Source organism: Asterias rubens, chromosome 3 (genome assembly GCF_902459465.1).
Source record: "Asterias rubens chromosome 3, eAstRub1.3, whole genome shotgun sequence".
Classification (NCBI taxonomy): Eukaryota; Metazoa; Echinodermata; class Asteroidea; order Forcipulatida; family Asteriidae; genus Asterias; species Asterias rubens.
The window spans coordinates 3,847,641-3,863,818 of record NC_047064.1 but is presented as its reverse complement, the minus strand read 5'-3'; the positions used below and the strand labels follow the sequence as shown (position 1 = coordinate 3,863,818).

Sequence of the window (16,178 nt, the reverse complement as noted above, 5' to 3'; positions counted from 1 at the left end):
ATGATTGTGTGTGTTGTGAATGGGATATGATGTGAAGTTCTTCGTTTCTTGGTCTGTTCTATGGTCTGTTCATGACAGCTGCTATTTTTAGCTGTTTGCACTTGCAGCACCCAGGTAATAATTGTTAATGAACACTTGATGTGTTTTTAATTTTAAAATATGTAGAATATTTTCGAATCTCTTTTTAGGAATATAGCTCCAGACCATTGATTGACCATGGACATGGTGATTGGTCGATGGACCGGTATGTCTTGTTTATTGACTGGTGTAAATATAATTTTATCAAAAAGAAGAGTTTGATTATTAACTTTATAATTTAAATTAAATTAAAGGCAGTGAACACTTTTGGTAATTGGGTCGGATAACATTCCGTATGGCGCCACCACTTTTTCACTAATTTTTACAAAAAAGGATATCTCATTGTGAGGTAAATTAGATACTATATATTATTTCATATCGAATGAAAAAATGGTGGCGCCATACGGAAACCTTTCCATTGGGTCTGTCCTTGTTTTATTTTATGCATATAATGTTGAGATACATGTACACCAAGTGAGAAGACTGGTCTTTGACAATTACCAATAGTGTCCACTACTGGGGCCCTAGATTCCTTTTTTCGAAATTTTGACAGTATCGGTCATAACCGTTATAACCCATAATGTCAAAATTTCGAAAAAAGGAATCTAGCGCCCCAGTCACTGGGTCTAGAGGTAGAATAACTTTACACTGTCAAGTGGAACTATCTAGATGTAATACGGATCGCAGTGTCAGATCTTGAACTTCCCTCTTGAATTGAAAGGGCACACAATTTTCCCTCTGCTGTTATTGTTAACAAGGCCGGGTCACTTCCACTAAATTTTTAAAAGTTAAAGATGAGGAAATGTAAAAACTTCTTGCAAAAAGCACTACATCAAAAGCACAGGGCACCATGGTAATTGCTGTGGGCATGGAGGTACCTCCATGCTGTGGGTGTCATGGATTTATTTGAGGCCTGCTTTTTGTAACTGTGCATATTGGTGACATTGTAATTTAGCTTTAATTTATCGATTTTAAATGTTCTTTTATAACCAATAACAGAGGCACTGGGTTATATATCCTTTGTGGAGAAGCGGGTAGCTGGTAACAAGTAATCAAGAAGTTTTGATTCACTCAATACCGCATCATAGAATCCAAGTTTACACGTAAACACGGATGACACAGCGAAATCTACTTCACCCATGAACTTCCATCAGCCAGGAAAACTACACGGGCATATTATTTCATGAAGACAGTCAACACAACTGGAGGAAATGGTGCTGTTCTCCAATTACACCACTATGGGTAGTGATGGTGTTCCAGATAAACACAACTAATTGCTCCACGGAATTCCATTTCCTTGTTGCGATATGACTTTCCAGTGATTTCCTTGAATCCTGAATTGTGGTGTCGATAACTTGACCGTCAAAATGCCGAGTAACGACAGTCATCAGCTCCAGGAGCTAACAGTCTTCTTCCAGAAAAACAGTGAGTAGTGAAATGGTTGTTGGCTTCCATACAAAACTGGGATACAAATACAGACCTGGAATTTCATGTTTGAGATGGCCATTTTCATTTTGCAAAGGGCGCTTCCATTGGAAAATCTAAAGGTCAAAAGAACACTTTTTTGAAGGGGCACCAAGGCCAAAACCTTGGGCAACAGAGGCCACGGCCTCCATATATAACCAGGTCTAGTTTATAGTAAAACAATAAGACAAATAGGCCCAACTTCATGGCTTTGCTTACCGTGGAATTCTGCGCTCATTAGGCCTGGGCGAATAACTCAAATATCCGGTTAATGGCGAATAGGTTTTCCTATCCGTAACCGCGAATGCCTTTTTTTTCTTAACCGGATATCCGCATAGGGCGCGAATAGCTATTTATAAACCGGATAGTTCTGTAATTACAACCAAGTAACTAGGCCTGGGCGAATTATTTGAATATCCGGTTAATGGCGAATAGGTTTTCCTATCCGTTACCGCGAATGCCTTTTTTTTCTTAACCGGATATCCGCATAGGGCGCGAATACCTATTTATAAACCGGATAGTTCTGTAATTACAACCAAGTAACCGGATATTCTTTAATATCCGAATATCCGCGGACTTCGGGCGACAACTGATATGAATGTTTTGTCTGAATCCTTATGAAACTTCTATTAAGACAGCATAAAACAGCATAAATTAAGTATGTAGAGCCTATGCTCACCTCCGTGAAGAGTTAAAACAATGACATTTCTGACGTAATTTGTTCAAAGGTTACGAAAGTTTTCCTTCACGTAGAGTCAATCACGATCAAAAGAAACAGCAAATCGCCATCTTTAAATTAGATCCGGTTATTTTTATGAATGAACCGAGTGACACTGTCTAAAACTAATATCAGTCCGCCCATAAGATCTCATTCACAAACGAACAGCGCCCTCTAGCGGAAAAAAAACACAAAAAAAACCTCTTCGAATATCCGGTTAATTTCGGATAGTTGGCCAGCGGTATCCGAATACCAAAATTTCACTATTCGCCCAGCGATAGCGCTCATGGACCATAAAACTATGGGTTTTACAGGTTGCTGTAAGCACAGAACTATACGGTAAGCAGAGTTATGAAATTGGACCCTAGTCCCGTTGGCTAGTCACTGAAATATTCAAACCCTGCCATCCATCCGAAAGTTTTCAAAGTAACTCATAACATTTAAACCCACAGCCAAACAAATAACTATAAATCATCACACTAGTACACTATCTTTATTATTTTTTTCAACCAGGCGGGAAGATTTTAAAGGGAAGATGCAACCTCGCTCTCACCACCTACACCCTGGCTCATCTCAACCAGTGCTTCAAACAGAGCGAAGAGGAAGATCCCCTGGTAGAGAGTCAGTCGTCCTCTGACTCACCCAAGGATAGGACGCGTCCACAGACGGTCAAGTTTCTATACAGCTATGTGCAGAGAACACCAGCGCTCAAGGTTTGAATATATACTCACTTTACGCTTAGGTTTTTCAACTATGTATTTGGGCCCAACTTCACAGAGTCTCCTGACGATGACTAGAGCAAGCTAGTCGAAACGTTAAGACCAATTTAAGAACTGACTCCGCGGTAGTACAGTTAATCACGATCCTATAAGCTAAAGTAGTAGTCCCAGCCCATTATCTATACCATCCGCCCGGGTAATAGTTAAAAAGCAGGACAGTTCTTTTCAGAGCTGAGAAGTTTCCCGAACACCCGAACATCTACTACGCGGTAGTAGAATAAAGCAAGACAGTTCTCTAAGAACAAACGTTACCTGGCAAGTAGATACACACATGGTGTTACCGCAAACCAATTATAAACTCACAGAGCTGCTTATTAAGCAGAAATAGCAGTACAAATTTAAGGAATGCATTTTGTTGGCACTCCACAGACAATGTTAGGTACAATGACTCGCTCTCCTTAAAAGTGAAGGTCTGTTATGAAGCTTTTCAAAAGAAACACTTTTTGATAACTCTTATACTGTCTGATCCATAATTTAGTTAGTTATTCCGTTGACTATTTGAACCATTCAATATCATCCATATCGAGATCCTGGTTTTGATGAGTGAAAACAATTAAAAGGTTTTACATCTTGTGTGAAATTGTCAAGTCTTTTCATAAGTAGGATTTGAAACTTTGCATGGTGGAAATACGATATGAAAAGGTTTGCAGAAACACCATAAAATGACTGTCTCTAAATGAGTTTGGGTGGTTTTGAAAAGTTCCGTTGGTTTTAACTTGATGTTTCGATCAGTATGCTCTGATGACTTCTAGTCTTTTCCTATTTGTGGATTTTTTTTCTTCACAGTTGATTCAGCCCCCCAGCACATTGTGAGAAGTTGCCAAGTCTTAAGTATTAATTTGTGAATTTTGCTTTTCGCACAGTTGGTTCAGCCCTCCAGTACATTGCATGGTCCAGTTGAGATATCTCGATTCAGCAGCCTGACCATGCTAGAGATCAAGAAGGTCCCCGTTCACATGCTGAATGGTCTGGGATGTCTACGTAACCAGTTACAGGTTCTGATCTGTTCAAGATGTGTACACTCACTACAGGTGTGTTCAGGACCTAGGGCGTGCCCTTACTACTAGTCCGGTGTACCTGGGTGGATTTCACAAAGAGTTAGTCTTATCTTGACTAAAGACAAGTTACTAGCCTTAACTTAGGACTCCTCCTACATGTAAGACGACTAGTCTTCCTTTGTGAAATCAACCCCTAGTCAGCTAGTCTAGTAAAACTTGTACACACCACTTCTCAGCTTACCCTATGGGTTCTAAATCTGTGCAACCTACTTATTAATAAAAAAATTGTTTTTAGAGTGTTAAAAGTGATTTTTGATTGTGGGAATGTATGTTTAATTTCACTTTACCAATAAGATGGTTGTGATTGCTACAACTAATTACTACAAATGACATTTTTTGACATATGGGCTATTAGAAATTCCGGGGGTAAAATGCACGGTTTACTAGCCCAGTAAAAAAAGTGTAAGCTCAAGACCTACCTGTGGCTATGTCTGGATTTGACAGTTGGGCGTACTAGCTGGTGAACAAGTAAGATTTAACTCGCGCCCGCCTCAAGTTTTAATGATGTCAGAGTGTGGGTCAGAAGCCCGGTCAAAGCATGAATAATATACCTGTATATTTTGTTCACAGGTCTTGGGTAAAGTACGGAGCATACAGTAAAACCCATATAATATTCAGGTGTTTTAAATTTCTGATTTTTTTATTTTTTTTTTTTTTTTAGAGTTTACTGTGTTCTTGTGGAGGGGATATGTTAGCTGAGGCTCCGTGGTCAGCACTTCATACTCTCAACCTAAGCTATAATCACATTGATGCCCTCGACGACTCACTGGTAAGTATTTCACATTTCTTGCGAAGAAATCTTAATGTTGTATAATTTACCTGTAAAATTGTTTGTCTGTTTGTTGGGGTGTTTAAGGGTGTTTTTTTTTAATGTCTATCATGTCCATGAAAAAAAAAGAACTTTTTTAGAGACCTCACAAAGTTGCCTAAATTTTCTGATTTTGTTTAATACAAAAGTACTTAAAGCATGGGATTGGTAGACCTGACAAAATACTTGCAGATAATGTGCATGCTTTTTGTGATCAACCATAACAAATCTGTGGAAATTTTGGGCTTAAAAAGTTAGAATATTGGCCTTAATTTTTATTTTCTCTTCCCCCCCCCCCCCCAACTTTGACAGAGGCTACTACCCATGCTGAAGATGCTGGACCTCAGTCATAATGACCTGAGACACACAAGAGATTACCTGGAGGTAAGTTGACACTGCTTTACAAAGCTACTTCAGTCCAATTGATACTTGAGCTCACTTAATGCCATTAGTTGAATGTTCTCGGTGGTACGTTGTAGGTCTATTTATATTTCTGGGTTATTTATTTATTTCTGTCAGGGTTCTTCCCATGCACAAGGTTTGTTTTTCTTTTCTTTTCTTTTTTACAATTTGCATTGAACCAAAATTCAAATAAGTGTCAATGTATTTAAAACACTTTTAAAATATTATATTACAAGAGAATATTCTGTCTGTAAAGTATATAGACAAGGGCAGAAGTTACAAGGCAGTCAAACAGTTAAAAAGTTACTGGACACAGAAACAACAATATTCTGGTGGACATTATCAGCTAAAAATAGAAGGACCAGTAAAAATACAGTCCAAGTGATCAGCATTATTAGTCTAATAATAGTAATAATAATAATGTATTTATATAGTACGTTTTCCATATACAACATGTGCTTTATAGTTGTATTGTTAACAGAACAGGTGAGTTTTTAGCAGTTTTTTGAAGATATTGACAGATTGTTGATTGCAAAGAGGCTCTATCACCAAGTGTGGTTAGCATCTTGGGAGATGGATGGTTCAGCGTGATGCCTTGAAAGGAGCGAAGGGGGTAGCGGGATGATTGCGTTGTAGTGATTAGAATTATACTGGGTTGAAGATTAAAAACTGTTAAACAAATATTCTTCTGTTGCTTTGTTCCCTGCAGTGTCTGAGTGAGTTGGCTCATCTCAACCTTGGCTACAACCGTCTGGAGAGAGTGCCGTCCCTGGGTCTGGTCGCCCGCACCAACCTCCAGACCTTGGTGATCAGGAATAACAGCCTGGACAATCTGGGCGGCTTGGAGGACTACAGCAGTCTCTTGGAACTAGACTTGGGAAATAACTGCCTGTATGAAGGCGCTGAGCTGAGAACCTTGGGGTATCTGCACAATCTTAGAGAGGTTAGGAGAATAGGACAGAAATAATATCTAGGTCCAATTTCATGGCTCTGCTTACTGCCAAATTCTGCGTTTATGATCACCATTCTCCGCTTGCACGGCAAGCACAAAATGTCGTAAAGCTGTGTAAGCTTAGAATGCCTAATTTCGTGGAGTACGCACGCGCAAAAGCCAAAATTCCCCGCTAGCACGTGAAAAACGCTTGCCCTAAGCATAGAATTCCCTAATCTGTAAGCGCCGATTATTTGCTTACGATAAGCAGAGCCATGAATCTGGGCCCAGGTTTCTGCCCTGTCCCCCGAAGATGAGCGAGCAGAGCATATTGTTATAATTTGTTTTTACCTTTGCACTGTTGTGTATCAAGCTCTTAGTTTCCCAAGCTCTGTCCAAAAAGATCAACAGGCAAATCATCTATTAAATCAACTCAGTGTTTTGCAGATCCTACCACATTAAATCGTTGCGGTACCTGCTGCTGAAACATAGGATTCAAACTGTCTCTAGCCACCAGGTTAGGTCGGTGGTCTAGTGGTAAGACGTCTGCTCTACATGTAGCAATGCAAACGTTGTGGGTTCGTATCCCACTCAAGTGATTTAAATTTGGGTTTTTTATACAGTACTCTGGAAGTACTGATTATACAGTGCTTAAAGCAGGGCTCGAATTTGGGGAAAAAATCCACAAGACCGCAGAGCCTGTTGCTCAGAATTTTTACTGGACCGGAAGATTTTTTACAAGACCAAAATTTTATTAGGAAAAAAAAAGTTAACACGATAGAAGAGCAGGCCTTTTTCATCCCTTAGGAGGCTTTTTTTTTGTTGTGAAACCCAATCAATAAAGTTCCCGCTACCTACTTCACGTCATTCTTGCCGCCTCCAAAAACAAAAATTCCGATTTGACAGGCAAATCACCAACAAAACACTGCAACATGCAGCATTCATAAAAAGATCGTCATAAAAAAAGATTGACAAAAAGTTAGACAGCAGTAGTCAGAAGCTCATCACTGTTGGTAGCCATACTAAGCAAGACGTTTGGCAACCTTAGTTTTAATCCATGCAACACAGGGATGTGGGGTATTGCAACCAGACCTTCTTAATGCAAATTCAACATTTCTGTAAGGTAACAGACTTTACACATGGTCAGTGGTAAACAAACATCGCTGTACTAAGGTGTCCCTCGTCCCCGCTCGCTCACTCCCCGGGTGCATAAACATAAATGGTTTGAGACTAGATGTACAAGGTGTGGGCATGAGTAAACTGAATGGAAAACTTGTATGCAGCCTGATGCACGTGAAAAAAGGACGGATTGACGTTTCGCAAGCGTGATCAGAACACTGATTTGACGACAAGTAAAACAAAAACTTTTATTCTAAATGAGATTGAAATACATTTTTTAATGAAAGATAATATATTTCATATAATTATTTGTAATAGTAACTATATTAGTATGCATAAAAAAAACCACAAGACCGCCGGACTTGGTCGGCATAAAGTTTACTGGACCGAAGCTAAAATCACTGGCCTCGGGCCTGCGGTCCAGCGTGAAATTCGAGCCCTGTAAAGGAACACGTTGCCTTGGATCGGACGAGTTGGTCTGTAAAAAGCGCTTGATATAAAATGTATATGGTTAGAAAGATGTTGTAAAAGTAGAATTCAATGATCCACACAAACATGCCTCGAAATTGCGTGGTTTTCCATTTATGGGAGTCAAATTTTTTACTCACATAAATGGCTGACCGTGTTATTTCGCAAAGTAAAAGCAAAACCATGCAATTTCGAGGCAAATTTGTGTGGATCATTACATTCTACTTTTGAATTATCTATCTAACCATATGCATTTCATAACAAATGGTTTCAAATGCATTACAATGACCAACTCGCCCAATCCAAGGCAACGTGTTCCTTTAACACACATGGGTGTAAGGGTTAACAAATTATACTATTTATCTTTGATGCAAAATTAACATCAGAGTTTATTGCTTGAAATATGAGACCACAACGATTCATTTATTTATGATATAAATAAAAAACGACCTTTTGGCCCTCCGGCTACCCATCCACTTTGGGGACAAAAGATGTTATTTCAGCTCAATTGTTTTTACTCATTAACTATTTGAATTATTTCCGAAAGCAAATGACAATGTGATAAATGTTGTTGAGTGAAAATACATTACCCATCATAACTTCATTGACTTATTTTTTCCATATCAAAGGTCAACCTCCTTGGCAACCCTTTGGCCTTTGACCCCAAGTACAGATCAATCGTTATCAGCAAGCTCCCTCCAGAGGCTTCATCACGAAAGGTAAGTCCATTTCAAGTTAATTCACATGCGGTTTTTATTACGAGCAAGCCATCTTGCTTAAAATAATCTTTCAGTCCAATGGCAAATGCTCGTGAATAGAGTCACGGATCCCAGTAGCATCGCTCCAGTTTCTGTATAGGAAATTTTGCTGGAAACAGTGCACATTTGTTTCACCCATGCACTTATTGGATGCAAAAAAAAAAACGTTCTTCAGATTGAATATGTTTTTTAATCTTCTTGTGTGCCAAGGCTCTGGTTTTCAATAAATATAAAAGTATTTACATTTTCTTTTTTGAATTTGTTTTGTCACAATCCTCGGTGCTTTGTCTCTGCTAGGTGTACCTGGACGGCCTCCCTCTATCTAATTCAGAAAACCAGGTAAAAACAAATAATCACACAAACTTTTCGTTGCAGAGCTCATAGCATATTTGTAGATTTAGATCTTTTTTTATTTTTCGATACTTTCTTTCTTTCTGTTTGTGTACACTGTCAGTGATTTCAATCTTACCAACTGGATGCTTGGTTGTTAATTTTGTACTGTGAATGTAAAGAGCACTTCATTATTTTCGTTCTCAGGTTTAGCTGGCTGCCACGGATGGATGTAATTTTTATAAAATGTTTCATGTTTGTGTGGTTTTTCTCTTTAGATCTGCAATCCTCCTTGTCAAGTTTCATGGTTGAGGGAATTTTGTTTAAACTCTCTGACTAGTCTTAATTTACTCACAGTTAAACTTCTTGTGCATGTAGTCTGGCATGAAACTTACAAATGTACCAATTCTTATTTCTTTTACATGGTCTTATCTGCACTTTATGTACATGTATGTGGGTTTTCAAGCTGATTTTTGTCCTTACCACAAACGGGTTCAAAGACTTAAAAAAAAACATTTAGAAGTCATGTTGTGGTGCATTGGTTCTTGTATGTAATACTCAAATATCTAAATTTGCTGTCACCCCCCCCCCCCCCCCAAAAAAAAAAAATTGAAACCTGTCACATGACTCCGCGGCAGTACAGTTAATTACGATCCTATAAGCTAAAGTAGTAGTCCAGTCTAATTTCTATACCATCCGCCCTGGTAATAGTTAATAGACAGGACAGTTCTTTTCAGAACTGAGAAGTCTCCCGACCCTCCGATTATCTACTCCACGGCAGTAGAATAAAGCAAGACAGTTCCCTAAGAACAACTCTACCTGGCAAGTAGATACACACATGGTGTTACCGCAAACCAAATATATACTGTCACATGAAATTCATCAAATTCATATGTAGAGCAATCAAGTGGTTTTTGGCCCTGTCCGAATTGTCAGCTACTGGCTGTGGATTGACTACCATGGCAACATGCATTGAAGCATAGGGGCCCATGGCAACAGCCGTAGCCGTAGCCACCAATTCAGACGTGGCCTTTAGATCATCTCATTGCCAATGAAATTAACTGATCATTTCATGCTCACACAATAATCCGGTGTTGGTAGTACCAGGGAGGAAGGAAGAGAAGGAGTTTGAACGAAGGGACTTCAAAAGTCGAACCCGTGGTACCGCGGTCATTTAACGACACCTCGGAATCACCCACATACCCCTTACACAAACAATGGGCGACCTGGCATGTGTGAGTTTGCGCGTGCGCACTTGGTTCTTCACCAAACTATTGCGGGTCGTTCGAGCTCCTTCTCTTCCTTCCTCCATGGTAGTACACAACCATACTATAGTGTGGTTGTGTATAGTCAACCCTCCTGCTGACTACCCACTCAATATCATCTAATGTCCAATCATCCAATGAAAGATAAACTGTGCCAGCCATACTGCATTGCATGGTACACACATGAACCTGTGCACAGGTAGTCCTGTGCACAGTTGTGCCACCAGACCGAACTCGAGCAGTCTAATGTTTTCCAAAGGTGCGTTTTCGCAGTTGTAACAATAACTATCTTTTGAACTTGCCATTGACCAAACAATTATTGGTTACGAATTTGAAATCGCACCCCAAATGGTTGGTCGACTTGCTGATGGTCAGGGCCCAATTTCATGGCTCTGCATACCGTAAGCACAGAATCGGCGCTTACGGAACCAGGAATTCTGTGCTTACGGCATTTGGGCTTCTGCGTGTGCGTACTCCCCGTTGCTAGGCATTCTAGGCTTACAAGGCTAGCGCAGAAATTCGGCGCTTGCACGTAATCGGGGAATCTTGATCGTAAGCACAGAATTCGGCGGTAAGCAGAGCCATGAAACTGGGCCTTGATAAATGTTGGAAGTCCCGAGCAGGAAGTAATCATTGGCTATTGTCATACAGCAATCTCTACAGACAACTTGGAGGCAACCAATTGCACTGCATTCAAAAGGAACACACTATGCGGACCTTTTGTTACCGCCATTTGAATATCATTTCCTATGCATACATTTTGGTTCCGAAATTTGGGAACAGGATAGTCACATTTAAGTGCATTGTGTAGTATAAAATACTCGGGTCAATACTGCAGAAGTTTTTTTATTGTTCAAACGATGAATCGCAATCCCCAAATTTAGTTCAAGTTAAAACAAAATTTACTGGTGCCCCACTCAATACTTGCTTAGCAATGAAATTTGTCAAGCAGTATTTTCTGCTGAAAAAATCGTTATGAAGTTTGACCCTGGCCCTTTTACTGATTGTTCCCTTTCCTTTCTGAACAACAGAAGATACCCAGAATCAGTCTCTCCAAGCCCCTCGTCAGGATCCCCTCCCAGTCCTCCATCGACACCTGCAACTCAAACCTCTTCAACGAGATATCCAGCTTTGAGGAATCCATGGATCTGACGGACAGCATGGTCGTGGCTAAAGGCAAGAGGCCAAAGGGCAAGAAAGGCTCCAAGAAGGTCCGAACTGTATCCATCGCTGACCAAGGCACGACGAAGGGCAAAAACACAAAGGCTGGAAGTGAGTAATTTCTTTGATTAAAGTTCTCCTATATCCATTCTTGCTGAAAGTAAATAAATTAAAAACCCTATGTGGAGCTACAGTCCTGGTTTATGTGCATTTTTTAATAACTTCGCTCAAATGATTTAAAAGCAAAATTCTGCGACATCTGCGCCCTTACCACCTAGAAACAATGTACCAAAGATAAATTGCCGAGGGCCGATTTCACAAAGGGTTAAGAATGATCATCATTCCTTGGAGTAAACATTTGAAGAAAAAAATGTGTTGCCATCTTTAAGGCTCTTAATTGTCCTTTATTTTGGATCCACATTTGAAGGTACAAAAGTGCTACAAGACTCGGACATCGAAGACACCAGGAGAGAACATGAAAAGAAACGTCAACTGTACGGTCCAGACTGGTTGCAGACCCTACGAGCACCGTACCAACAATCAGGAACAACCAGCGCATCAGACTCAGAAAGTACTGTAGGAAAAGACTTTGGGAAGTCGAGGGTCATAAGGAGAGATCCACTCGCTCCTGGGAGTAGCGATATCAGCAGTGATATTGTTTTAAATGATATTGATAGACATGATATTGACATTATTGGATTGGATATTGATACAAGTAATACCAACACAAACGGTACTGATAAAAAGGATATCGATCAGACTAGTACACATATCGATTATACCACGAAACAAGACGTTTATAAAATCGATATTGCAAGAGAGGATGCAGATATTTCTGTTCATGCCAATGTGAATGTTGAGGACAGAGTTAACAGCAGACTTGATGAACCTACGCCAAGTGTTAATGAACAGGTCGTAGAGGCGATTATTGAGAAATCAGAGTGGAATGGGACCATCGCGCAGCGTGAGCATCTTGGAGTCCAGGCTGAGCTGATCTTGGAGAAGAAAGACTCAAAGCCTTCCATCTTTCTGGAGCGGTCCGAGTCGGATATTGCGTTTGACAGTCCGTGGGCTGAGACTGCACCAGAAGAAGAAGGTATGTATTGGGTTCTGAAGGTCGTGAGCTTGGACGTTGTAGGGATGGATCCCTTTTCCCTGATTGAAGGCACCAATAGTCCGTCAATCTTTGCGCATATTTGCACATTGGGACCTGTATTTGTTTTGTTTCCTTCATACATTGTTAAATGGTAAGCAACAATTTTGAACCAAACATGTAACTTTTTTTTTTCAATGTTCTCAACTTACTCAGTTTATAGCCATATTCATCAGGGATGATGATACCGTTTTTTTCATCATGGCTTAGAAGCAAATATGATCAGGGCTAGTGGTCCACAAAGCATCACCATTTCATTTGAAAAATGGACGTGTGGAAAAGCAAGTTTGCAAAAATTTTCCTCCTGATTCTGCAGAAAGTTGCAAGAAAAAACCCAAATTTTGTACTCGTTCTGATGAGTAAATTAGAAAACCTTTTCTCTTTGAAGTAATTCTCAATATCTCCCTGATTATTGTACAAAATCCCCCCGACTGCAAGATGCAAATATTTGCAGTTCTGCAGTAATACCGGTACTCTGCATTGTGTCTTTATCAGAGCATGAGCTGTTCAATCCCCTTCTGGTCACCGTACATGACTCTGTTCGAGGTGAAGACGTCCACCTCTTCTTGACAATCAAGGAGACTCACATCGAAGAGAGAGACTTGAACGGCCGAGTCGTAGAGAAACTGGAGATCAACTGCCTCAAGAGGTGAGACCAGAATTAGAGGATACAATAATCTCGAGACCCTTCCATACTTGTTTTACCTTTTCAAACTTGAATTGGTTGAATTTCATCCAAAGTCAAGAATTAACTAAAGATTCTGTGCGCGAAAAGGTATAGACCGTATATTTTAAATGCGTCGTCAGAAAACTTTACGATTTAGAAAAAAATTGCACAGTGGCATTTTACACCATTTTAACATGGTTAGAGACCTCAAAGTTTCCCTCCATTTTCATAAGGACTCTGTACCTATTGGGAAATAGAGTGAATCAGAAAACTGAATTTTACCTTAGAGCCCCTGTTTAAAAAAAAACCACTCCAAATCTATATAATAAGCAGGCGTACATTTGCCACTTTCTTGATGCTGGTTGTGAAGCCAATGACTCCCAGAAAAGCGAACTTGATCACTATACTAAGAACCGAACGACGGGAAGACAAGGAAGGAAGTTTCAAAAAAAATATCACAGGCATGTTACTCGGGTGGGATTCGAACCCACGACCCTTGCAATTCTAGAGCAGTGTCTTACCAACTAGACTACCGAGGTTGCCCAGTAGCTAGAGGCAGTTCGAATCCTATGATGTTTTGGCAGCGGGTACCGCAACGATATAATAGATGTTAAATTTGCATCGGGGATAAAGAATATTAATTTTGGTTTTTACCCATACACCGATGTGTGTTAGCACTGTATACTCAGTACTTTCCCCCGAGTCCTGTGAAAAAATATCACAGGCATGTTACTCGGGTGGTATTCGAACCCACGACCCTTGCAATTCTAGAGCAGTGTCTTACCAACTAGACTACCGAGGTTGCCCGGTAGCTAGAGGCAGTTCGAATCCTATGTTTTGGCAGCGGGTACTGCAACGATATAATAGATGTTAAATTTGCATCGGGGATAAAGAATATTAATTTTGGTTTTTACCCATACACCAATGTGTGATAGCACTGTATACTCAGTATTTTCCTGAGTCCTGTGAAGGAAGTTTCAGTTGTAGATGTGGGAGGAAAACCCCACAGAATTATTCCAAGATAAACCCATGCAGTCAGGGAGGGACTGAAAAACCCAATCCATATAGTGCCCCCGGTGTGATTCGAACCGGGGGTCCTAGAGGTGGAAGGGGATGAAAGATACCACAACGCTAACCTGACCACATCTGTTAACTTTTTGTTAGTCCTTGCTCCCATTATTAGCATGCAGCATTCGAAAACACTCAATAACATATGAGCAGGGATACCACTAAGTGATGTTTGAAGCTTTCCATGGTGTGAACTATAAATATTTGAATGGTTGAACCGCAAGTTTACTATTATTTATTATAGTTTATTCTAAAGGATCGACTCTGAGACATCTGTTAACTTGTCGTTAATTATTGCTTCCATTCTCAGCATGCAGCAATCTGAGGAGTCTGTATGGAGTGAGGAGATCGGCGGTCATCGAGTCGTTCCTGTGGTCAAGCTGGCCTTTGATTACATCAGGAGAGACCGCACGCAAAGACAGTACACACTGGAAGATGAAGAAAGCTTGCAGGTAGGTTCCAGTTTTCAGGTTTATGAAGGGAAAACTTTAACAGAACTCAATAACAGTATGAGGTCAGACATAAAGTCGAAGCTTGTACGAGGTCTACTCTCTTCACAAAGAATATAATATGTACACATAAACATCTAGCTATAATCACAAGTTTTCAAAAGAGGTTAGGGGTGATCAACTGGAATTCATCAGATTCCAAGACTGCCTGTGAGAGCTTTTTGAAACCAAATCAAATCATATCGAATCACAAAGTGATTGAGTTGTCTCACAATGGCATAACCACTTCCTTAAAGACAGTGGACACTATTGGTAGTTGTCAAAGATTAGTCTTCACATGTGCATAAAATAACAAACCTGTGAAAGTTTGAGCTCATTCGGTCGCCGAAGTTGCGAGACAATAATGAAAGAAAAAACACCCTTGTCACATGAAGTTGTGTGCCTTCTGATGCTTGATTTCGAGACCTCAAATTCTAAACTTGAGGTCTCGAAATCAAATTTGTGGAAAATTACTTCTTTCTCGAAAATTACGTCACTTCAGAGGGAGCTGTTTCTCCAATATTTTATACTATCAACCTCTCCCCATTACTTGTAATCAAGAAAGGTTATATGATGACAATTATTTTGAGTAATTACCAATAGTGTCCACTGCCTTTAACCATTGGATGCCGGAAGGCATTACGCCAGACTTTTACAAACCAGAACACAGTTACCTGAAAACCTGGTTTTACAGTTTAACAGGGGAAGCCACCGACGGATGTGTATACACGGTGGAAGTATTCCTGGATATTAACAAAAAAGTAAGATCTCCAACATAAGGGCTAGATAGCTCAGTTGGTATGTTAATTCATAGGTGGTAGGTTCAAGTCTCGTTCTAGTTATTCTTCCTTGTTCAACCCCAAATTATTCAAAAGTCAGTTTCCCTTTTGGTTTATTACTTGCTATGTTTGTCCTTTTCCTGAAAGATTCTGACCAAGACTCTGCAGCCATTCCTAGAATGGAACCAGCAGCAGGCGGCCGCCTTGCGAAAAGGTTTGTGTCAGTGTCTGAAATGCTCCCTGGAATTCTCCCGAGACCAGGCCAAAAGGAAACTACGGACCCGGCAAAGGGGCAGCATTCGGGGAGGTAACATTTCCGACGACGAAGGTAATACTGGTGAGTGCTATAACAGTTTTTCCAGGAAAACGCAAGAACGATCTTGTATGTTAAATATTTACCTCTTTGCAGATTTGCAAAGGGGAGTGCATAAGAGTATGCTGTTTGAGTGAAGGTTACAGTTTTGTCGTCTTAAATTTTGTTCCTGAAGGGGCACAGCAATCTTCCTCGGGTAAGGGGCACTTCTTTGAGGGAAGTTTGAATTTGTATTGGAGCTTTGGAAAGGGCACCACAGAAAAAGCACAGGGCACACAGGGCACACAGGGCAATTGCTGTGGGTGCTTGGGGTGTTATTTGGTGGCCTGAAATATCAAAAGCCGGAGCTTAGCAGATCAGTTATTTATTGT

General features: G+C 40.2%; 1 protein-coding gene across 1 annotated transcript in view; it reads left to right on the top strand.

Annotated features, from left to right (window-relative positions):
- Nucleotides 1-1,077: 1,077 nt before the first annotated feature.
- The window catches only part of LOC117288094, a 35,619-nt gene continuing 20,518 nt past the window's right edge, over nt 1,078-16,178 (top strand). The window contains exons 1-13 of the mRNA XM_033768794.1: nt 1,078-1,503; nt 2,774-2,973; nt 3,903-4,070; nt 4,759-4,866; nt 5,218-5,289; nt 6,017-6,250; nt 8,455-8,544; nt 8,881-8,922; nt 11,210-11,450; nt 11,767-12,435; nt 12,988-13,141; nt 14,538-14,679; nt 15,642-15,831. Of these exons, the coding sequence (XP_033624685.1) occupies nt 1,446-1,503; nt 2,774-2,973; nt 3,903-4,070; nt 4,759-4,866; nt 5,218-5,289; nt 6,017-6,250; nt 8,455-8,544; nt 8,881-8,922; nt 11,210-11,450; nt 11,767-12,435; nt 12,988-13,141; nt 14,538-14,679; nt 15,642-15,831 (2,368 nt within the window). The 5' untranslated portion in view covers nt 1,078-1,445. The remainder of the gene's footprint in view (nt 1,504-2,773; nt 2,974-3,902; nt 4,071-4,758; nt 4,867-5,217; nt 5,290-6,016; nt 6,251-8,454; nt 8,545-8,880; nt 8,923-11,209; nt 11,451-11,766; nt 12,436-12,987; nt 13,142-14,537; nt 14,680-15,641; nt 15,832-16,178) is intronic.